The sequence below is a fragment of the Enhydra lutris genome, unplaced genomic scaffold, assembly GCF_002288905.1.
Source record: "Enhydra lutris kenyoni isolate GAN:26980312 unplaced genomic scaffold, ASM228890v2 scaffoldscaffold56, whole genome shotgun sequence".
In the NCBI taxonomy this organism is placed as follows: Eukaryota; Metazoa; Chordata; class Mammalia; order Carnivora; family Mustelidae; genus Enhydra; species Enhydra lutris.
The window spans coordinates 10,289,587-10,312,245 of NW_019154140.1; the positions used below are offsets into that span (position 1 = coordinate 10,289,587).

The 22,659-nt window shown below is 57.2% G+C and overlaps 1 protein-coding gene across 3 annotated transcripts; it reads left to right on the forward strand.

The window, feature by feature from the left end:
* Positions 1 to 242: 242 nt before the first annotated feature.
* LOC111157882 (nuclear receptor subfamily 4 group A member 1) lies at positions 243 to 15,214 on the forward strand. 3 transcript variants are annotated; one of them, XM_022519589.1, is made up of 7 exons: positions 243 to 299; positions 10,322 to 11,199; positions 11,979 to 12,108; positions 12,417 to 12,568; positions 12,909 to 13,111; positions 13,206 to 13,384; positions 14,380 to 15,214. In XM_022519589.1, the coding sequence occupies exons 2-7, from the start codon at positions 10,324 to 10,326 to the stop codon at positions 14,634 to 14,636; spliced, it is 1,797 nt and encodes a 598-aa protein (XP_022375297.1). In that variant the 5' UTR covers positions 243 to 299; positions 10,322 to 10,323; the 3' UTR covers positions 14,637 to 15,214. The 3 variants fall into 3 exon arrangements, with proteins under 3 accessions (XP_022375297.1, XP_022375298.1, XP_022375299.1); XM_022519590.1 differs by lacking the exon at positions 243 to 299 and adding an exon at positions 7,431 to 7,518; XM_022519591.1 differs by lacking the exon at positions 243 to 299 and adding an exon at positions 9,767 to 9,776.
* The last annotated feature ends 7,445 nt before the right edge of the window (positions 15,215 to 22,659 follow it).

Consider the following 22,659-nt stretch of genomic DNA (forward strand, 5'->3'; position numbering starts at 1 on the left):
AAAGTCAGGCCTCAGCCAAGAGGGCCCCGAGGCAGCTCCCTCTGTCCCCAGAGGCCGGCTCTGGTTTCAGCTATATAAACAGAGGAGGACATGCTGGCTTGGAGACAGCTCCATGTCCTAAGTCCGTTCAGCTGGTACATAGCCTTGGCCAGACAGGCTGGGCTGACCAGGCAGTCCCGTCTCTTCCCGCAGGGCTCCCTGAGGCTGCCAGGAAGAGCCCCTGACCAACCCCAGGATTCTCGCCTGGTGCAGTTGTCCAGGATTTCTGAGAGTCTAAGCAGATCGTGAGGAAATAGCTGGTGAGTCTTAGAGATGGGGAAACTGAGGCATGGGAGCTGGGCTGTTTGGATCTTTCTCCATTGTGACCATCTGTGTTGTGGTTTCTTTGGCCTTGAGAGGAGGGGGAGCAGAGGAGGAAACAAGGGTGGCTGACCTTCCCGAGGAGTGAGAGTAAAGCTTGACCTGAGTTGGGTGTGTGGGAGTCACACTTGGGAGTCACAGGCTGTGATCAAGTGCTGGGCGACGTGGGAAGAGACAGGTGCTGCCATCTTTCTTCTTCCTCAGAGATTTCCATCATGCTCTCGGTCCTCCTTTCCTGTCGACCTGGCCTCAATGAGGCACTGGTCTGCTTGGGCTGGGGAGGGACACTGGAGTGAGCTGGGTGGCCAACCGGGGACTCCTGCACTGGTCCCCGAATAGGGTCCCTGAGCCTCCCAGCTGATGGGGACCAGGGACTTGGCTTTCCTAAGCCCTCAGCCCCTGCCCTGCTCTTCTTGCCTGGCTCCCCAGCCGGTCTTGGTGCCTGCAAAGCAAGGCTGGAGCGAGGTCTGGCAAGTCCACCAACCATCTTGCCACAAACACAATCCCCGGGCCCTGGGCCAGGGGCTGCAGCCCGGCACGAAGTAAGTGGCAGCTCCTTATGTGGGAGGCTCTTGTGCTCTCCTTCTTGGTTCTCAAAAAAAATTTTTTTTCCCCTTTCTGAACGTGAGTCTCTAAATGAATCCAGAGCCTGTGACTAAAAATACTTTAACAATAGGAAAATGCATCAGTCTTTCCGGCTGGGGCTCGTTATCAGAGGGTTTTTATTTTGGAATTTGAAATTTTGCCCAAGGAGGCTGGGTGGAGACCTTGGGCAGGGGCAGGAGAATTTGGTGGGTGGTGATGTTCTGCAAGGTAGTGGGAGGCCCTCCAAGGGTGGAGGAGAGGAGCTGGCCAGGAGCTGAGCAGACTGGGGGGCACGGAAGGAGGTTTGAGGAGGGTGCAAACAAGGCAGAGGCTGACCTTTCCCAGAGGCACTCCATGATCTTGTCTGCGTTTTTCCAGCGCCGTCTGGCTCTTCTTCCCTGAAGTCTGATCTTACTGTTTTGTGCTGTATGTTAATTCCCCCTAGCCGGAGAGGGAAGTGAGGGTCAAGAAATCCCTGGACTAAAGACAGCCTCTGTGGAGAGAGGCCTGGCCTCCTTAACTTGCAAGCTTTCTCCAGAGTATTAATTGAGCACTTGCTGCATACAGAGTATGGAATTTTCCCAGTGCTGGGTCTGGGCACACTCTCATTTCCTTCCTCAGCCGTGGAGGGGGAAGAGGTGTGGATGGGGTTACTATTCTCCATTCTTGAAGAAGGGAGTGCTGGCTCCCTAGTCTAGCTAAAGACCCAGGTATCTCCTTTCCATGCCTGCCCTCCCTGCTCCGGGATCCTGCTGCAGGTCCATAGAGTTCAGCCTCCCAGGCAGAGCTCTGTTTCACTGGTAAGCCACCCCCTTCCCTGAACTGATGGAATTCTCACAGCCCCCAGGAATGTGATGTTGTCTATATTGGGCAAATGGGGAACGGTCTTGGAGAGGGCAGGGGACTGGCCCCAGGTCACACATCAGGCTTGCGGGCTTCTGGCTAGTGATGGCTCTGTGAGCCCCTCCCTCTTTTGTCCCTGCTGGGCCTTGGGTGAGTGGTGGGGGTCAGTGGCTTCCCTGCCCACGTCCTTGGCAGTCTTTTGTCAGGGAGGTGACAACCTGTGTGGTCATGCCAGGGCCTGGGCAAGGGCCAGGAGATCAGCGCCAGAGACCTGGGCCTGACCCTACGTCCCTAATTGCCAGACCTGTCCATGGCAAGCCCCTGGGGTTGTAGGCACTGCTTCCTTGCCCATAGCACAAATCCCCCTACCCACTGCTGAGGCAGGAAGAGGAAGTGGCCAGGTCAGGGCTGGTGCTAAGTCCTGGGGCTGAGGAGGGGAAGCTCCCGTGGCCACTTCTCAGCGGGAGGAGGCAAAGCTCACTTCTTCTGCCCACCACGAGGGAAGGGTGTGGAGGCCTGTGGGTGGGGATGGTCTTGGTGAAAGTAGGGCAGGTTCCTGCCCTCTGCTGGGGGATGTAGGGGGGTGGGTGGCAGCCCGAGTGGGGGGGCAGTGTGGGAAAGGGGTTGTGCCTTTCCACTTCCTCCATCCCCCATTTACCCAAATCCACACCCACCCTCTTGGCTGGTGAACAACGGTGGACATTGGCTGCCCATTTGGGGCCTGCCCTAGGCTAGTTACTATTGAAGATGCATGAAGGCCCCCCCTGCTGAGATCGGGGAGACAGGGCCTTGCCCTCGTGTTCACACACAGCTGGAGGAGGGATGAGTCAGCACTAAGTCCCCAGGCCCCATGAGAGGGCCCCATGAGATCTGCCTTGGAGGGACAAGGGCCTAGTGAGTGCTTCAGAAAACACCCAGTGTTGACAGAGAACATCCTGTGTGAAGACCCCTGTCTAATGGGAGATCAGCTCCTAGCTGTAGCTGTGCTCTGTGTGTGTTGGGAGAACAAGTCCCTAATGGGAAACAGGCACCATTCTCTGATTTCAGCAACACACACTTGAATGAATCTGTGCTCGATGATTTCCAGCAGCATCTGTGTCCCTGTGAATAAATAAGTCTCTCCCGTTGAGGCATGGCTATTTTTCAAAATAAACTTTTGTTTTTGAGAAAATACCCATAAGGAAAAGTGTACAAATCATAGGTATTAAATCTTAAGCATATAGTGTGATGGCTTTTCCAGGGTGAACACACCTGGCTGATCGCTGTCCAGGTTGGAAACTGGAATGCTTCCAGTCCCACCAGAGAGCCCTTCATGGGCACTGCTGTTTTCAGTTTACAGGCTGCATGTGCGTGTGTGTGTGTGTGCGTGTGCGTGCGTTCACCTATGCACACCTGGTTCTAAGGTACACTTAGAAGAAGCCAGGCACAGCGGGCTAGAAGCCACAGTCTGCAGCCCACAGAGAGGGCCATGGCTCCAGCACAAACCTGGGAGTTAGAGGACCTAGCCCTGAGCCTCCATCTCCTCATTTTAAAATTTGGGTCAGTTCTAAATCTGGAAGGTTGAGGGGAGAGTTTAGTGGAAGAATGCATGTGAAGTACTGTGGACTGAGGTCTGACCCTTGGTGGTTATTCCCCATACCTCCCCTCACGGGTGAGAAGGGGCTTGTTACTAAGAGTTAAGCTGAGGGAGGGTATGGCCCCAAGTCTTGGAGGATGGGCAGGATTAGAGCAGAAGGAAGATGGGTCACTCTGCCCAATGAGTGGTGGGAAGTTTTGCCCAAGGTCCTTTTATGGGAGCAGCCATTGGCTCCAGGGTGATGAGGGCAGATTGATGCACTGGGCCAGGCTGTGCTGTGGGAGCCTGGTGAAGACTGTCGTCTCATCTCCAGCACGACATCTTCTCTCCCTGTGCTTCTTGTGTTATGGCCCTGCCTTACCTTCTGGTCCTCGCCTCTAGTTTTGGATATCTCTCCCATTATTACCTCCTTCATCATTACCTATCCCCTGCCACCCCACACCTCCCCCCACAAGGGGCTGTTCACTCTGACCTTGCTCTTGAGAGCTAGACTTGGAGATCTCTTGGGAGCCTGGGACCAGCTTATGCTCCAGGCTTCCCAGGGTCTGCATTAATGGTGCCTTTCCCCAGAGTTCCACCTTAGCCAGATTCCACTCGCCTCAGAGCCCCAGGACACCCTGGAGGGCCTCTGGCCAGCAGGGATGAGACCAAGGATCCCAAAGCCCTCATCTCTCTCTCCCCTCTGCCTTAAGGTAGGTGCCCCATGTGGGTGCCTGAAAGGGTGGCCCTGGTTGTGCTCCCACAGACAGACTCTGCCTTTTTCTCCTTATTTACTTCTTTTCAAACCCTGCAGCATCCCTGCCTCCACAGACATGGCCAAGTGGCAGCTGTGGTTGTCTTCCCCTCCCTCTGCCTTTGGGGCAGTGAGAAGGTAGCCTCCAAAGCTGCAGTATCCTGGCAATGAAGGGGAGGCTGGGGGGCGGGTCGCTGGGCTGCAGGCTCACATCTGGAGGCTAATGCTGAGATTTGCAGATTTAGACTAGGGCCTTGGGCAGCTGCTCACCACACATAGTTCCCTGGGGCTCCTGGGCGGGCTGGCCCTGTGGGAAGGTAGGGAAGGTCTGTGTTGCTTTTTACAAATGGAAAGTGGTAGGGAAAATGGTGGGCACCAGGGTCCAAGGCTGACTCAGCTCGCAAAGAACTGGTAAAGCTGGGCTTGAGCACAGATTGATCAAACTACATGTTTTGCTGACATTAAATTAATTGATTAATTAATTATTTTTTGGAGGAAGGCCCTGCTGGGGTGGAGGAAGGTCTAGCTTCACCAGCCCAAACTTGCTGTGTACTTCTGAGCAACGTGCAGGTGCTCTGGGAACCCTTGGGTCCTAATCTGCAAAATGGGAGGATGTGAATGATCTTAGCAGGTTTATCTTTTTTATTATTTTACTTTTCTTTAAATGTTTATCTTTTTAAAGATTTTATTTATATATTTGACAGACAGAGATCACAAGTAGGCAGAGAAAGGCAGAGAGAGCGGAGGAAACAGGCTCCCTGCTGAGCAGAGAGCCCGATGCGGGGCTCGATCCCAGGACCCTGAGATCATGACCTGAGCCGAAGGCAGAGGCTTTAACTCACTGAGCCACCCAGTAAATAAATGCTTATTTTTTTAAAAAAGAATTATTTATTTTAGAGAGAGGGAGAGAGGGAACACAAGTGGGGGGAGGGGCAGTGGAGAGGGGGAGAAAGAGAAGCAGACTCCCCACTGAGTGAGGAGCCTGCCACAGGGCTTGATCTCATGACCCTGAGATCATGACCTGAGCTGAAATCAGGAGTCAGATGCTTAACCGACTGAGCCACACAGGAGCCCCGTATTAGCAATTTTAAAGTCTTTTTGTTGTTGTTGTTGTTGTTGGTGTGTGTGTGTGTGTGTGTGTGTGTGTGTGTGTGTGTGTGTGTGTGTCTGTGTGTGGCATCTCTTTTCCAAGCAGAATCTACGCAAAAGCCCAACGCAAAGAAAAACAAAACTGGTGTGAAGTGGAGTGGGGATCTCGGATGAGTCGCCTTGCATTATTCTGCCCATATTTCTTCACCTTCACCTGGGTGGACTTGAAGGGTCTTTGGAAGATGGTTTGGGGAAAAACGGAGCTGTCTGAAGATTGGTCCACATTGAGATCGTATGCCGAAGTGGGGGAGCTATGGCGGGTTCTGACCAGGTTCAGAGGTGGGTTCTGAATGAGACTGGTGTTGCATGAAGACTACTCCACTGGCAGGCAGGGGGATTCGGAAAGAGGAGACAAGCTGGTAAAGGGGCAGTGGCCTAACCGGGTGTGGGCAAGGAGAAGTGGAGGTCACCGGCCTCAACTCAGCTGGTCGGCTGTCTTGATGCACCAGTGAGGCGTGGGCTGTGGTTGGCAGTAGGAAGGGGATCCAAGAGATGTTCCAAAATAGAATTGTAAGAGGAAAATGAGAAGTTGCTGGTGGGGTATCAGGAGCAGAGATGGGGTGGTGGGCAGAGAGTACAGCGATGACAAGCTCTGTCAGCAATGGGTGAAGTTTGAGTTGCTGGCAGGACCTTTGAGTAGGCAGAAGTGGGGGCTGGAGACAGGGGTGTGGGAGACCTGAGATGGGAGGTTAAGAGTGGAAGTGAGGAACAGGAAGTGCCTTGGGTAGGGGGAAGTGCTGTCGGGTGACCAAATGAGGTGAGAGTGGGGCCACCAGCGCAGGGGCAGTGGAAGCAGAAATACTTCAAGCTGAGTTACTGGGGAAAAGGGGGCTGGGTGGGATCCCAGGGTCCCAGGGGGTGGGGGGGGTTTTCTTCTCCTTGTAAAAGTTAGCTTCACTTCCCTTCTCTCTTACTTAGCAAGTGCGGGCTCCCCAGGTTTGGGGTAGAATGGGGGTGGAGGGGTGACAGCCAGATCAGGGAAGGCTCTAGGTGGTCTGCAGCTGCTCTCCCCACAGGTGCTGGAGGTGACGTAGGAGTCATGGGCAGGGGAGGGCGTGAGAAGATCCCCTACAGATGCAGCCAGAGGTCCCAGGTTCCAGCCCAGTGTGCCACCACCACACTGTGTGACCTTGAGCAAGTGCCATTATTTCTGAGCTTGTTTATTTATAAAATGGGGAAGAGTCGGCACAAATTTGACAAGATTTCTCAGACTCCACCCGGTTCTGAAATTCGGTAATTTCCCAACTATAGTGCACCCACCCTCTAAGGGCCTGGGAAGAAATCAAGTTCAGCGTGTGGAACAGAGCTCATTGGCTCATCTTGGGCCTGGCAAACCCCTGTCCTGGGAAGGTACTTCGCACTGGGAGAGTAGGGGACGGAAACATGCCAGGGTGGGGGGTGGGTGAGGAGACACGACTCTGACGTTCCTGGGCCAGTTTCTCAGCCAGTGACCCCGCTGGAGAAGACGGGTCAAGTGCACTAGCTACGCCCCAGGCTGAAGTGGGGGTGCACGTTGTCCGGGCTCTGTCCCTGAGTTGCCCACCCCGGCCCGAGGCCTGCCCTGGCAGCCCAGCGGCGGCAAAGGGCGAGCCCCCAGGGCTGCAGGAAGGAGAGGGAGGGTGCAAAGGCGGAGCCGGGAGCCGAGGGAGCCCGAGGGAGCGGGAGGGAGCGGGCGCGGTCGTGGCTCCCCGAAGCAGCCGGAGGCTGAAGAGAGATCCAAGTCCGGGGAAGCCCCGCGGCCGCGGCTCTAGAGCGTCCCCTTCGTAGACTCTGGCCCTCCAGGCCGGTTATTTCGGACCCGGGGGCCCCGTGCCGGGTCCTGGGTCCCGCGGGGGGAGCCTCGGGAGTCCGCGAGCTGCTATTTTTAGCCGGTGCGGCGAGCGCGAGGGGACTATTTATAGATCAAACAATCCGCGCTCCCTGCGTCAATGGAACCCCGCGTGCGTCACGCGCGCAGACATTCCAGGCCCCCTCTCGCCCCGCCCCCTCGGGCTCCCCGTCCCGCGCCTCCCCCTGGCCGCCTCCCGCCGGAACCGCGCCGCCCCCCGCGCCCTTGTATGGCCAAAGCTCGCCGGGCCGCGTGCGTCAGTGGCGCCCCCGCCCCTCCCCGTGCGTCACGGAGCGCTTAAGAGGAGGGTCGGGCTGGGCTGGGGAGCCCCAGTGGCAGAGGCTGCGGAACTTGGGGGAGTGTGCAGTATCCGGGGGAGCGCACGAGGGACCAGACTGCGACTCGGGGTGCCGGTCCCGGGCAGGGGGAGCAGGAGTCGGCCAGGTAGGCGCCCCCGGGGGGGGGCGGGGAGGAGGAGCGTGCATCTCAGCGGCGCGCTCTGCTCTGGTTTTCAGGGGTGTTGCATGAAGGAGATGGGCGTACGCGCGGGCAGAAAGGATGTTGTAGGGTCAGCGTGCACGAGAGCGGGTGTATGGTGCAGTCTTGGCGTCGGAGGAGAGCGATTGGAGCGGGATGTGGACCCGGATTGGACTTCAGTCTACCGGGCGCGGTGGTGGGGTGGGGGGAGTGTCAGTGCAAGGTGGAAGCCTCAGGGGGTTAGAGTTGGCACCAGGAGTGGGGACTTGTTCAGTTAGAGACTGGTTGTAGTTCTGTTTCTGAGGGTACCCGAATGGCACAGGGCGCCCCGGACTGAGGTGCCGATGGGGGCTCAGTACAGTGAGGGGAAGATACACAGAACTTTAACTGCTGGGATCCATCGGACTCCTGCCAGGATTGGATTTCCAAAAGGGTCTTCTTCCTCGCCGCAGGTCTGCCTCTTCCCCCATTCCCTTAATTGTTTTCTTAACGCTTTAGAGCCTGTGGTTAGTTTGCAGGGATCCCCGAAGTTGCTGCCCGAACTCTATCAGGAGACTTCTGAATTGCTAAAGGAAATGGCCAGCATTGATAGCTGGACTGTGGAGGGGTCCTGCTTGTGTTCCGCCAAATGAGTCTTCTTAGGGGCGGGGTCTCTGGAAGCGCAGGGAACGTTGTTTTAGTTGTTGCTTGGATCCTGTGTGTGTGTGTGTGTGTGTGTGTGGAAGAGAGAGGTGTGGAAATCTTGATCCTTGGGGATCCGAGGTGGGAGTTGCTAATGTTGGAGTCTCCGTGTGGTACCTGAAGGATACCCCCCCGCCCCCCCCCTCCCGCCCCGTTCCAACCCCACATGCTGATCACATCTGTGCCCCCCTCCCCCAGTCCCTGTTGGCTCATACAGGTAGGGTGCAGCTTGAAGCTTGTTGGGCATAACAGGTGCAAACCACATTGTTGCCAGGACCTGCCTGAAGCCGGATTCTCCCTGCTCCCTCCTTCAACCCCGCCTCCTCTTCCTCCTCCCTGTAGGATTGCTTCTCCCCCACCCCCCTTAACGCTAGATGTAGGTCCGTATCTGGTGTAGTTAAGTACCTGGGCAAAGGGGGGGGGTAGGCTGGTGGGGGTTGATCCGGATGTGGGACGTCCAAGTGGAGAAACAGGATTTGAATAAGGCTGGAACACCCAGCCTTATTCTAGGTGGCTGCCATCTCTTCTCCACCCCAAACCCATCCCCGCCTAGGCTGTCTTAGGGCAGGGAGACGTGGCCGGTCTTATCTCTCGCAGGTGTGCTCTCTACCTGTGGACAGGCACTCCTGGGTGGGCGGTGCCAGCGCTTCAAGGGGCTCCATCGCCTGGGTTGGTTGTGGGAGTGTCAGGCCAGGGGTGGAGCTGCCCTGTCCAGGGCCCATGGAGGTGGGAGAAAGGCTAGAACCAGAGGACTCCCCGGGCTTTTGGCCAGGAGGTGGTGCCAGCCTTTGCCCCCTCTCTCTGTTCCCTGGATTATGGCACTCTCTGTTCCAGCTTGCTTTCTTACCCAGCCTCCCTCCCCGACTGGAAGGGCCGGAGCCATACCGACCGACCCCAGGTGTGGATGTGGGATGGGGAAGTGTCTCAGAGCCTCCTCTGTGTTAGTTTTTGACAAGTCTGCAAACTTAAGGATTGCCCTCCAATGGTGCTGTCTCTGCTCCTTGAGGCTTCTCATGATTGAGGGTGTAACCAGCCCTCCTTGCCTGAGCTCCTGGGCTCTTCAGGACATAGATACCCCTTAGTGGAGGAACCCAGGCAAGGACACCTTCTCCTCCCCATGTAGGCACCTCAAGTCTGCTGGGCTCTGAGAGTTCTCTTGTACAAATAGCAAGGAGCAGTGCTTTGGGGGTAGCAGAGAAATTCTTCTTAGGGACTGTCCATTCTCCTGGACATCCGGGGGGCTGTTCTCTCCTTCTTCCGGCCCCTGTTCAGCCTCCCTCCAGCATTCAGCCTTTAAAGGTCTGGAGCCCAGTTACTTGATCCCCTGGGGAGCTGGGAACTGCTGAAGAGGCCCGGGCTCCCTTCCTTTTTGCTTTTGGGAGCAAGTCAGGCAGCGCCGAGTGGGTGCCCGTCCCCAGATGGCAGGACTGGGGTGCGCGTGGGAGCTGCAGCCTTTGTTCAGTGTGTAGGGTGGGGGCAGGGAGGGGGGGGCAGGCTCATGGCTGCTTAGGCTTCTGATTTAGGCAGCTGGGCCCTTCGCTCTGGCTCCTCTTGCATTGTCCCAGGCACTGGGGAGGGGGAGGAGGAGAGGGGGTTTTGCAAAGGCTGGGCCATGCCTGGGAATATTCCCAGAAGGGCCAGGTTGGAGAAACAACGTATCTGCACCCAGAGAGTGGGCTGAGTAGGACTTTGCCAGGTTGCATCTCCCACCCACCCTTCTTCCAGCCCCCACCCACGCCTTACCCAGTGTGGGGGAACACAGCTTCCCCCTGTTCCAGAAGAGAAATGCTGGCTGGATGCCTTCCCTAGGGTTCCCAAGCTGACTGGGGTGTGGCTGGCCTTCCAACTGAGCCCACTCTTGCTGGGCCACTGCCCAGGGGCTTTGTGACATGGGGGTGGAGATGGTGTTCCGGCTGGGGACCGAGCTTTCTGGGTTCTGTGGTGGGCCATGGTGCTCAGGCCTCAGTGGCCTGTGTCTGGCTGGGATTCTTGCCACCTGGCTGCTCAGGGACCTAGACTTCAAGGCCAGGCTTCAGGCTTCTTTCACCTTGACTCTCACTCCCCCAATCTTGGTCTCCTCCCTCTTCAGAGATGCCCTGTATCCAAGCCCAATATGGGACACCAGCACCGAGCCCAGGACCCCGCGACCACCTGGCAAGCGACCCCCTGACCCCCGAGCTCAGTAAGCCCACCATGGACCTGGCCAGCCCTGAGGCAGCCCCCACGGCCCCCACCGCCCTGCCCAGCTTCAGCACCTTCATGGATGGCTACACAGGGGAGTTTGACACCTTCCTCTACCAGCTGCCAGGAACAGCCCAGCCATGCTCCTCGGCCTCCTCTTCGGCCTCCTCCACATCCTCATCCTCGGCCACCTCCCCCTCCTCTGCCTCCTTCAAGTTTGAGGACTTCCAGGTGTACGGATGCTACCCTGGCCCCCTGAGCGCCCCCCTGGATGAGACCCTGTCCTCCAGCGGCTCCGATTACTACGGCAGCCCCTGCTCAGCGCCATCACCGTCCACGCCCAGCTTCCAGCCATCCCAGCTCTCTCCCTGGGATGGCTCATTCGGCCCCTTCTCACCCAGCCAGACGTACGAAGGCCTGCGGGCATGGACAGAGCAACTGCCCAAGGCTTCCGGGCATACCCAGCCGCCAGCCTTCTTTTCCTTCAGCCCCCCTACTGGCCCCAGCCCCAGCCTTGCCCAAAGCCCCTTGAAGCTGTTCCCTTCACAGGCCACCTGCCAGCTGGGGGAGAGGGAGAGTTATTCCATATCAACGGCTTTCCCAGGCCTGGCGCCCACTTCTCCACACCTGGACGGCCCAGGGATGCTGGACACACCCGTGCCGTCAGCCAAGGCCCGGAGTGGGGCTCCAGGTGGAAGCGAGGGCCGCTGTGCTGTGTGTGGGGACAACGCCTCATGCCAGCATTATGGAGTCCGCACCTGCGAGGGCTGTAAGGGCTTCTTCAAGGTATTGGGCTGCCCTGGTTTCAGCTCTTTATGGGAAGTGGGCAAGTCTGGTCTCTGTGGTAGCCTCCCTGGGGTTCTCTTCCCACCTTGTCCTGCCCTTCTGGGAGGGGTCACAACTGCAGGTGGGCCGCCCTTCTGGGGACCCATAGATGGCAGGGGGCTGCCCACAGAGTGATAGTGAGGTACAGGCAAGGGTGGGGACCGCAGGCATGTCCCCCAGAGGGCACATGCTAATGGCCAGCCTCTGGTTTTCTTCTGCCTGTCCTCCCCCAGTTCAAGGTCCTGGTGGGAAGGGGGCCCCAGGCACTCATGTTCCTGGCATGAGATAAAAGGATCTGAGAAGAGGGCTTGGTGCTCGAGGGCTGGGGGCGGACTGGGGAACAGGCTGTATGTTTGTCCCAGCTCTGGGTGCCTGCTCAGCTTCCCGTCTCCACCCCCCAGCCCTCCTCTGCCCTCCCTTGCCAGCCCCAGAGAAGGCACATTGAGAAGTCCAGGTGTCTGGGCTGCTATGGAGCCCCGAACCCCTGGGCCCTAATCTTGTGTCCTGGGGGGGTCTCCCTTCTTGGGCGTAAACCTCCCCCAGTGTCCCCAAGACTTTCTTCTTCCTCCCCCCACCCCACCCCCTCGCCATCTCTCCCTCCCCTGCCATCCAAATGTTAGAAAAATAGCTGTGAACAGAGAGTGCTTTTGTCTATGATGGCAGCAGGATCTGGACGGTCCCCTCCCCTGCCCCCCCCCGCCCGACTCTGACAGCCTGTTCCGTGTGGCCCCCCCATCCAGCGTACAGTGCAGAAAAACGCCAAGTACATCTGCCTGGCTAACAAGGACTGCCCTGTGGACAAGAGGCGGCGAAACCGCTGCCAGTTCTGCCGCTTCCAGAAGTGCCTGGCCGTCGGCATGGTGAAGGAAGGTGGGCGGCCAGGATGGGCTGGCGGGACAGAGGCAGGCCTGAGTGGGGTGGGGCAGACAGAGGCCCCCCAGACCTCTGTCCTGGTGGGCCACAGTGGCTGGCACGAGCAGGCCTTATGGGCACTCGCACTCTGGTCCTCCTATCTGGCGCATGGGCCGGCGGGGGGTGGGGTGTGCTCTCTGTAGGGTCTCGGGCTCTAGGTCCTTAGACTCCGAGGTCCTTCCCAGCATTGATGTACACAGCTTGGGCTGAGAGTCCCTTCCCTGGACCCCTGCCTCCCTTCCTTAGCCCTGCCTGTTTCTCTGCAGTTGTCCGGACAGACAGCCTGAAGGGCCGGCGGGGGCGGCTCCCTTCAAAGCCCAAGCAGCCCCCGGATGCCTCCCCTGCCAACCTCCTCACCTCCCTGGTCAGGGCGCACCTGGACTCTGGGCCCAGCACCGCCAAACTGGACTACTCCAAGGTGAGGCCCCGCCTGCCCCACACTCAGTGCCTTTGGGCATCTTAGAGAAGGCCCCTTGCGGGCACAACACACTGGAGAAAAGAGCCCCCTTTGGGGTGACCAGGTGGACAGTGTACCCCCCTGGGTGGGTGGCCAATTAGAAAAATGTGCTCCTCCCGGCGTCCTCGGCCCTGGGTTAATGCTTGAGAATTGGTAAGCAAGAGCATGGGCGGACTCTCAGGCTCTCTCTCTCGCCCCTGGGACCCGGGGGTCCTCCGACTGTGTCACATGGCCTCAGGTGATGGCCATGGTATGGGGCCCCTAGCAGGCTGCTGACCTCCAACCCCCTGCCCGCCCTCAGTTCCAGGAGCTGGTGCTGCCCCACTTCGGGAAGGAGGATGCTGGGGACGTGCAGCAGTTCTACGACCTGCTCTCGGGTTCCCTAGAGGTGATCCGCAAGTGGGCCGAGAAGATCCCAGGCTTCGCGGAGCTGTCCCCCAGCGACCAGGACCTGCTGCTGGAGTCGGCCTTCCTGGAGCTCTTCATCCTTCGCCTGGCGTACCGGTGAGTCGCTGCCGTCCGCTTGCTCAGGGCTCCTCCCCTGTGCCCTATTCTCAAGCTCCCCACCCTGACCGGCCTCTGCGTCCCTCTGTGCCAGGTCGAAGCCTGCCGAAGGGAAGCTCGTCTTCTGCTCCGGCCTGGTCCTGCACCGGCTGCAGTGCGCCCGTGGCTTCGGTGATTGGATTGACGGCATCCTGGCCTTCTCTCGGTCCCTGCATGGCTTGGTCGTCGACGTCCCTGCCTTCGCCTGCCTCTCTGCGCTTGTCCTCATCACGGGTGAGTGGCTGCCAGGGAGTTGGGGAGGGCTTGAGGGCCTGGCCCTCGGCCCCCACATGGTGAAGCGAGGGCGTCCCGAGGCAGAGAGGGGCCAGCCTGTGCTCCGAGTGACACAGCTGGTAGACAACAGAGCTGGGGTCTGGGTCCTGGCCCAGGCGTATCTGATCGCAAAGCCCGAGGCAGTTGGAATTATCCCATACTATCCAGGAGGCACACCATGTGGTTTTTGCGTGTGGCCTGGGATTTGGGGTTGTTTTTAAAAACCTACTTGAATTACGTGGCGTGCAGGAAAGTGTACAAATGAGAAAATTTCCCACCTGGATCAGGAAACAGAACCCTGCCTCCTGTCCTCTTACAGCCCTCAGTTCCCCCAAGGGCAACTGTGGCCCCAACCTTCAACACTAGGCTTTTTAACACACACCTGGTGTGTCCTTTACGTAGGTATAATTATTCAGGGTGGATTTTTCTGTGTTAAATGCAGAGGTTTTCAGATCTCTTTTATTTAAAAAATTTCAAGCACCAGAATCTGCCCCTGTTTCCCCTTTCACTTAAATTTCACAGGGGACCCAGCCATAGAGGACAAAATCCAAGGCATTTTGGGCCAAGGGAAACGGTGGGTTTTGGAATCCCTAAAACCACGGCTCCTCTCCAGGGTTTCTCAGGAAGTGCCTGGGAGAAAACCTTGGGCCTTAGGCAGAAAATCTGGTTAGGAATAGGGTTTTTTTGTGACTTTGGGCAACTCCTTTAACCTCTCTGGGCCTCGGTTTCTCATTTGGAAGATGAGGACAATGAGTGTGACTGCCACAGCCACTGGACTTCAGTGGGGGTTTGTGTGTGAACTTTTGCCAAGTGCCCGGGGACTGGGGGAGGACGGCCAGTGGGGGGCAGTTCTCCAGCAGGGAGTGAGGCGGGCGAGGAGGTGGGGACTGGGGGTGAGGTGGAGGGCTGCTCCTCAGCCAGGTGGCTGACCTCACACGTTCCTCGCAACCCTCCAGACCGGCATGGGCTGCAGGAGCCTCGGCGGGTGGAGGAGCTACAGAATCGCATCGCCAGCTGCCTGAAGGAGCACGTCTCGACCACAGCAGGAGAGCCCCAGCCGGCCAGCTGCCTGTCGCGCCTGCTGGGCAAGCTGCCCGAGCTGCGGACCCTGGGCACCCAGGGCCTGCAGCGCATCTTCTACCTCAAGCTGGAGGACCTGGTGCCCCCTCCGCCCATCGTCGACAAGATCTTTATGGACACGCTGCCCTTCTGACCCCTGCCCAGGAACACGTGTGCAACGCGTGTGCACGCTCAGACGCCACCCCACGTGCCTTTAACCCACGGCCCATGGCCCCTCGGAGCACCCCCGCCCCCAAAGCCCGGCCTGGGCTCGAGCTGCAGACTGGCCAGCCTCCCCACTTGGGCTGGGTGGTTTGGCAGGGAGCTCACACCCCGGGGGAGGGGGATGCACTCACAGGGGGACCCCTACTATTTGTCTTAACCGCCCCCATGCCCGGCCCTGGCCTTCATGTTTTTGTAAGATAAACCGTTTTTAACACACACCGCTGTGCTGTAAATAAGCCAAATGCCGCTGTAAATACAGGAAGGAAGAGGCCGAGATGGGAGTGGGGGCTGGGAGGGAGGGACAGCCCCCACCAGCCGGGCAAGCCTTCCCCCCCTCCTTGCACCTGCTCTCTCTTCCCGCCCTCTTTCCACATGTACATAACCTTACTCTAGGAGGAAGACAAATGACAGATTCTGACATTTATATTTGTGTATTTTCCTGGATTTGTAGTATGTGACTTTTCTGATTAATATATTTAATATATTGAATAAAAAATAGGCCTGTAGCTGAAACCAGGAGCCTGTCTCTTATGCCCTCCTCCTCCCCACACACATCCCCCACCCCCATCACCATCATTACTGAAGCGACAGAAGCAACTCTGGCTGAATCATTCAGGTTACCGACCTGAGCTCATAGGCCTCAGTTTATACTTTTCTAAAAGGTGTAGATAATCATGACCCCTGCTTCTTGGGGTGGTTACGCAAAGCACTCAGACTAATTTTGGATACGTGGAAAGGCTCTGATAAGCCCATGCCTCATGGACAGAGGCTCGTGGTGGAGGCCAGTGAGCTGAGGGGCGAGAGGGTCACTCCAGCTGTCACTGTTCCTTTGGGGCCATGGTCTCTGATTGGACTTCCACATCTGTAAGACAGGGTGAGGGGCAGAGCCAACCTCGCGTTGCCTGTGGGAGTCCGGGAACGTCGGTGGAGGTGCCTGGGGCTGGGTACAGGGCAGCCTGGGATGGCGTTAGCTTTAGTACAAGTTTTTTTCCACCTGCATTTTCTACAATCCCCACCTGCCTAGTGCCCCAGCAATAACATCCAGGTTGCTGGTGGCCCTTGTCCTCTCGGGAAGAAGATCGTTCTGGGGTTCCTATCTGTATTCAGATGCCCCTACGTAGGTCCTCCAACTCCCCAGCTCATCAGTTGCTTAGCTGGCTTGAAAGGCAGATTCCTAGGATCTGATGTCAGAAACTCCGATTTGCTGAGGGGGAGGGCCCAGGAGTCCACGCTTTTACCAAACACTTTTGCCAAGTGCTTGTGATGCCAGTGTGTGTCTCAGGGCCACTTTTTTGAGAAACAGGAACCTAGATGGACCCTAGCCTGAGGTCCAGATAGCTGCCAGCCTAGCAGGGTCCATCCCCCTTCACTGAGCTCAGTGTCTGGCTGGCTGGGTGGAGTCCTTCCCAAGGAACTTGTAGGAGGCCCGAAAGCACTGCCCCTTACACCTGTTCCTCGCAACTCTTGGCCCGGGACTCTGAGGCTCCACCTTCGTGGCCCCTGACTGGATGGAAGCCGTACAATATAGGGCTTTGCTCCCGAGGATGGAATCAAGGGTCTTTCCCAGTGCTCCAGCCACAGCCCACAGGTTCCCCAAGGAGCTATCAACCACATGCCCTTGCTGGGGTTCGAGGAAGACAGTCCAGCCCCAGGCCTTCTGCAGGGTCCACATGTGGTTGGGGTAGGGAGCCCTGGGCCACGCTCATGGTGACTACAACCTCCAGCATGTGTCCCTGGTACCCCCCGCCCAAGCACCTGAATGAGCCTTTGTCAAAGCACACACTCGGCAAGGTGCGGGGCAGACCGGAGGTGGGGGGGGGCGGGAGTGGGGAGCAGTTCAGAGATTTGCTTCTATTCTCAGCCCTGCCTCCCAACTCCATGCTGCTCTCTGAGAAGCTCCTCTTCCTCCCTGAGCCTCAGTTTCCCCATCCACTCAGTGAAGAGGTGGGTCCGGGAGTGGTACTCTGGTTAGGAACAGAGAGCTTGCTGGGAAATCTCCCACCAGTTGTGGGATTGGATTGAGGCCTCTCCCTTTGGGTCACTCTCTTCCATACCCCCGACTCTAGCATGGATACAGATGTGGAGTACAGGGCAGTCCCTTGGGGAAGGCAAAAGGGCCACTTAGGGGCTTGAGTTAGAGGCAGGGGTTGGGTATGGGGGGAGCCCTGGAGACTCTTAGTCTGTGTAGATATCTAAGCCCCGTAGCGATGATAAGAGCTACCATGTACAAGGTTCCATCACCCACCAAGTCCTCTTCATGTGATATTTGTCCTTTCTAACCCTCACTACCACCCCACGAAGAAAATGTGGTTATCCCCACCTCACGGGCCGGGAGCCCAGCAGAGCAGTAGAGAGCCAGGACCCTGGAAACCCGCTGCCTGGCTTTAAATCTTGGCTCCAGCTGTTTGTAGCTGGAGAATTTCCACTAAGATACTTCCGTGCCTTAGCGTCTTCATCTGTGAATAGGGAAATAATTGTATCTATTTCATAAAGTGACTACAATGATTACATGAATGCATGTATACAAAGTATTTCAAACAGTGCCTGGTGTGCAACAAACAATAAATCATAGCTATAGCTTTTACAAAGGCAGAGAAAGGAAATGACTTTCCCAAGGTCACTAGGCTTCTAAGTGGCAGAGCAGGGTGTGTCTAGATACCTAACCCCTAGGTCTCCCTGCCCAGGGGCTTTGTAAATGAAAGAAGCTCCATCGGGGACGGTGGCCCCTTTCCAGTACTCTGGTGATTGGGGTACTGGGTGGGAGGCCGAGTTCTCCAGCCCCGCCCCGCCCCGCCCTGACCCGCCCAAGGGCTGGAGCCTGCAGGCAGGCTCTTTCTTTTCCACTGAGCAACTGGAAGAACTGGCCTCCCAGTCTTGCTAGGGGCTGGGAGGGCGAACAAGGGGGCATTGAGCCTGGTGGGGCCTCACAATGGCTGCTCTGTCCCGGCTAGCCGGGGGCAGGGCCCGTTTCCGACGGGGACAATAGTCAAAAGGCAGTGACGCCGGCAGGGCCTGGAATCCCAGGCGGGATTTTCCAAGGCCTCAAAGCCTGCTGTTTGTCCTCACATGGAGACCCAGGAAGCCTGCCTCCCTGTCTCCCCTCTACCCCACCCACGCTGGGCCCTGTGCCCAGGGGCCCTGGCCCCCTCCCCAGCCCTGAGGTGCCATTGTGACTGGGGTTGGGGTGGCTCTGTATACCCCAGAGTTTGTGCTTGATAACCCTCCTCAGGGACCTGGAATGGAGGAAACTGCCTCTTACCTGGGCTCTGGCCACTGGCACTTGGTTATGGAGGGAGGTGGCAAAGGCTGGCCTCAAGGAGGCTGAGGAGCTTCTGAAGGTCACGGGCAGCCACCCTGTACTTGAGCTGTATTGTGCCACATGATCGGCTCTGGGTGTCCAGGGTGCTGGGCTATGTGTAGCCTGCTGTAGGGCTGCGGAGGGAAGCCAGTGAGAGGCTGTCAGAGGTGGGAGGCCGCTTGTAGTGGCTGGACAGTTAGCAGGTGGTTAGGGATGTCCTTCCGAAGCCCTGAGGCAGCTGTGTCAGGCATGTCTCGGCTGAGGGGAGTGCTGGGTCCCCTTTATGGGACAGCCAGGTCTAGGGAGTCCCAGGGAGTTTTAGCTTAAATCTGAACTAGCCTCAGCCCCCACCAAAGGCCCTGACTGCATCGGAGACCCGAGAACCACCTGGCCTCCTCAGAATATGAGGTTGAGGAGGTGAGCTTCTGGCCATCCACTGTCCAGCCCTACCAGGCCTGGCCTTGCAGCTGCCAACTGCTGTGTCCTTCTTGGAGCAGCCAGAGCCCAGCGCCAAACCTCCGCCTTCAGCCCTGCTCCAGGCTCAGGCTGCTGCCCCGCCCTGCCTTGGCCCCAGGTTGGGGGCTGCTGGGGTAAGGTTTAGGCCGGCTAGTGGGACTTGGAAACCTCTAGCCTCTAGCTGTGAGGGCAGGAAGGAGTTAGCGCAAGGCTGAGCCAAAGCACCCTCCACTCCCCCAGTATCTCCTTCCCTACATAGCCAGGGACATTCTGAGGGCAGGAGACCCATTCCAGGGCCCCCAGCTAGACTCCGAGCTGGCCTGAGGACCATAGGCCCTGGAGGCTTTGGCCTTGGCTTCTGCCCCTTTTCCCGCACCCCTAGGCCCGTGCCCGGTTATTCTCCCTACCACCTGGTTCCTTCCGCCTCCTGCTGGGCCCTGACCCTGCCAGGCTTGGGAGGGGGCCCTTGAGGTCTCCTCAAGATCTGACCCAGGCACCAGGCATTGTCCAGCCCCTACTCAGGCACCGCCATGGGGGCTGGGGGTGGCAGCTGGGCTGGGAGGGGAGTGCCCAGGCGGGGGTGTGGTACGTGCTGTGTTAGCAGGGAGCAGTGCCCAGTGCAAGCCAGCCGGGCAGGGTGCCGACTGTCCCTGCCCTCCTAGTCTGGCCCATCAGAGGGATGAGGCCCTAACCCACCCCAGCCCTTGGAGATCTGAACCCCAACCTGGATAACTGGGGTACTGTGAGGATAGACAGATGTCTCTGGCCTGACAAGACACCAGAGTCACAAGAGAAACCAGAGTTAGGGCGGTAAATACCCTCTCCTTTTGCAAAGACAGTCACACAGACTCCTCTGGGCCAGAGGACAGAGACACACATGCCTCCCAAAGGAACAGATGTGTAGACCTTGCAGGACAGAGAGATGACAGAGCCCTTACCCCTGAGGATAGACACAGTAATTAAGCCCCATCCCCACCCCAACTTGGCCAGAGAGACAAACACATTGACCTTCCCGGAGAAAGATACCCACCCCTGCTCCCCAATAGCGAAGCACAGATTCCCACGTCCCCCCGGACAGGCAGCAGACATGCTACCTCCCAGCCCAGGCCAGGTCTAGAGTCCGCCTGATGAGGTCGGGGCTGGGAGGTGCCTCTTTCTCACGCTCTCTGCCACACTGTCGGAAGCCCAGCCATTTCCTCTGCCTCGGAGGAGGGGGTGTGGGGGTGGGCGATGGAGGAGTCCCTGCCCCAGATCCCAGGGGGACAGATGTTATAAGGGAACAGCTGATCCTTGGTGGCCTTGCAGCCTGACCAGGGTGAGAGGGTCAGGAGACAGGGTGCTGGCCACCCGGCCAGGCTAGACACCGTCAGGAGCCCCCGGCCTGACGTCAGTCCCACTCATTGTTGTTGATGGGGCTTGAGTCACTCCCCGTGACGCCACTGGGGTCAGCTCCGGAGCGACTAGGGGGGTGGCCTGCAGGCCCAGCTTCAGGGCTCAGCTCTCCCCAGGGCACACACTAGGATGGGGTGGGGCCATCCAAGGCCACAGTCACCATGCAAAGCCAGCTGCCTATTCCCAAGGTCTTGGGTTGGTCTTCAAGGTCCCTCCATGGGCCTCAGCTGCCGGCCTGGCTCAGAGGGCCTCAGCTAGCCGCCGGGCTGCCTGGCTGGCTGTGGCGTCGGGCTCTGACTGAGAAGTCTGCTCTCTCCGTCTTTGTCTCTCCCACGCCACAAGCCTCAGTTTCCACCCTCGGCTCTCGAGGAGACCTCTCCCCCAAGCCTTTTTCTTTCCCCTTCTCCAGGAACCCCCTCCCCGAATAATTCCCGGTAACTCCACTTCTTTCTGGAACCACTCACCTCTTCTGGCCCATCCGTCACCTCGCTGTCCTGTGCTTTCTGCAGCTGTCCCACTTTTCTCCCAGTGTCCCCTCACTGCCCACCTTCAATGTATCACTTCCTCTCCCACAGGCCCCAGTCAAGACTGACAGCAGTAGCCTCCATCCCCAGCCCTGGAAAGCCTGCTGCCTTTTCTTTCATACCAGCTCTTACGTTCTCCAGTCCAGGAGGAGCCCCTGGTCCATTTCCTTTGCAAGACTTTTGAGCTTCCAGAGGGCCACACTGTCCCCCTTGATATGACATGGGCGTGGCGTGTGGACAGTTACATATGCCTGGCATGAATGAATGAATAAGTAGATGAATAAATGATTGAAGGGGTGCCTGGCTAGCTCAGTTTGTAGAGCGTGAGACTCTTGAACTCAGGATCATGAGTTCAAGCCCCGTGTTGGGTGTAGAGCTCACTTAAAAATAAAATCTCTAAAAACAACAAAAAAGATTACATCTTGATCATCAAGAGAGGGTCATAGGGTGGGGTAATTCATTCCACACAGTCTCACTTTTTTTAAAAAAAGATTTTATTTATTTATTTGACACAGAGAGAGAGAGATCCTAAGTAGACAGAGAGGCAGGCAGGGGTGGGGGGAAGCAGGCTCCCCGCTGAGCAGAGAGCCTGATGTAGGGCTCCATCCCAGGACCCTGAGATCATGACCTGAGCCGAAGGCAGAGGCTTTAACCCACTGAGCCCCCCACACGCCCCCACACAGTCTTGCTTTTTGAACCTTCCCTCCCTGACAGGACCACCCATGTGGCCATAGGACCCAAGGTCTGAGGTGCAGTGGGAACAGCCCTGTAAGGATTTGGGGAGGTAAGAGGAGGCAAGGATTGGCCAGCATCTGGCCAGAGATAAATAAGGTGAGGGGGCTCAGCTTCAGCCTCAGGCGGGAAGGGCTCCAGGGACAAGGTGAGTTTTGGAGGAGGGACAACAGTGGGTGGAATGAGGACAGAGGAGCGAGTGGCCTTGGCAAGTGTATTAGTCAGGGTTCTCCAGGGAAACGGAACTAATAGGATGTGTATCTATAGAAAGAAATTTGTTATGAGGAATTGGCTTATGTGGTTATGGAGGTCTGATAAGTCCCAAGATCTGTAGTCAGCAAGTGGGAGACTCAGAAAAGCTGGGGTATAGTTCCAAATGCCAGCGAGCGGGAGACCCAGGAAGAGTAGGTGTTTCAGTTCAAGTCTGAAAGCAGGAAAAGAATCCAATGTTCCAGCTTGAAAGCAGTCAGGAGTTCTCCTTTTTCACGGCAGGGTCAGAGCTTTTATTCTATTTGGGTCTTCAACTGATTGGACGGGGCCCACCCTCATTAGGGGAGAAAGTAGTCCCCTTTACTCAAGTCTACCCAATTCAAATGTTAATCTCCTTCAGAAAAACACTCTCCCAGACACACCCAGAATAATGTTTGATCAAATGTCTGGGTACTCTGAGGCACAGGCAAGTTGACACATAAAATTAGCTATCAAAGTAATTACTACATATCACTGAGCCTCAGTTTCATTATCTGTAAATTGGGGGGGGGATTGCATTTACCTTCAAAGGTAGTTGGAGAAATCAACACAATAGTGCATTCGAAGTGCTGGCATTGTGCCTAATAAGGTTCAGTGATGGGTAGTAGTGATGATGATGTCAGTCTTGTGGCCTCGAAGGTCCCTGAGATGAAGGGTGTCAGGGGTAGAAGAGAGATCAGCCACTCCCTTCCCTGACTGGCAGTCTCTGGAAGTTAGGCTCTGATCCCCCACCCATCCAGGGCTGGTTCTACTTCCTTCGGTCTCCCTCTTCTGGCTCCTCAGACACTCTCTCAATATTTTATGCTGATTCCTCCTGGTTAAGTCCAGGCTCCAGAAGATGTTGGTCTATAAGGCAGGTGGCTTTCTCCTTCCTGAGGCCCTGGGGGTACTCTGATGCTGCCAGGGGACAGGCGGCTGCACCTGGGACAAAGACAAACCAGAGGGACCAAGGCTGCACCAGGGCCCAGCTATGGAGAGGAGGGTGAGGGAATAAGGAACTGATGAGGAGGGGGAATGTCAGCCAGAAAAGGAGTTGTGTCGGGGTTGAGAAAAACTGGTGGGACGGCGCCTGGGTGGCTCAGTTAGTTAAAGCATCCAGACTCTTGATTTTGGCTCAGGTGGGGATCACAGCATCATGTGACTGAGCCCCATGCTCAGTGCCAAGTTGGCTTGAGATTCCCTCTTCTTCTCCCCTATCCCTCCCCCACCCTCCTTTCACAGTCTCTCTCCCACCCATTTCTCTAAAATTTTTAATAAATAAATGAATTTATTTTGTTTATTAATCAATCAATCACAAATTA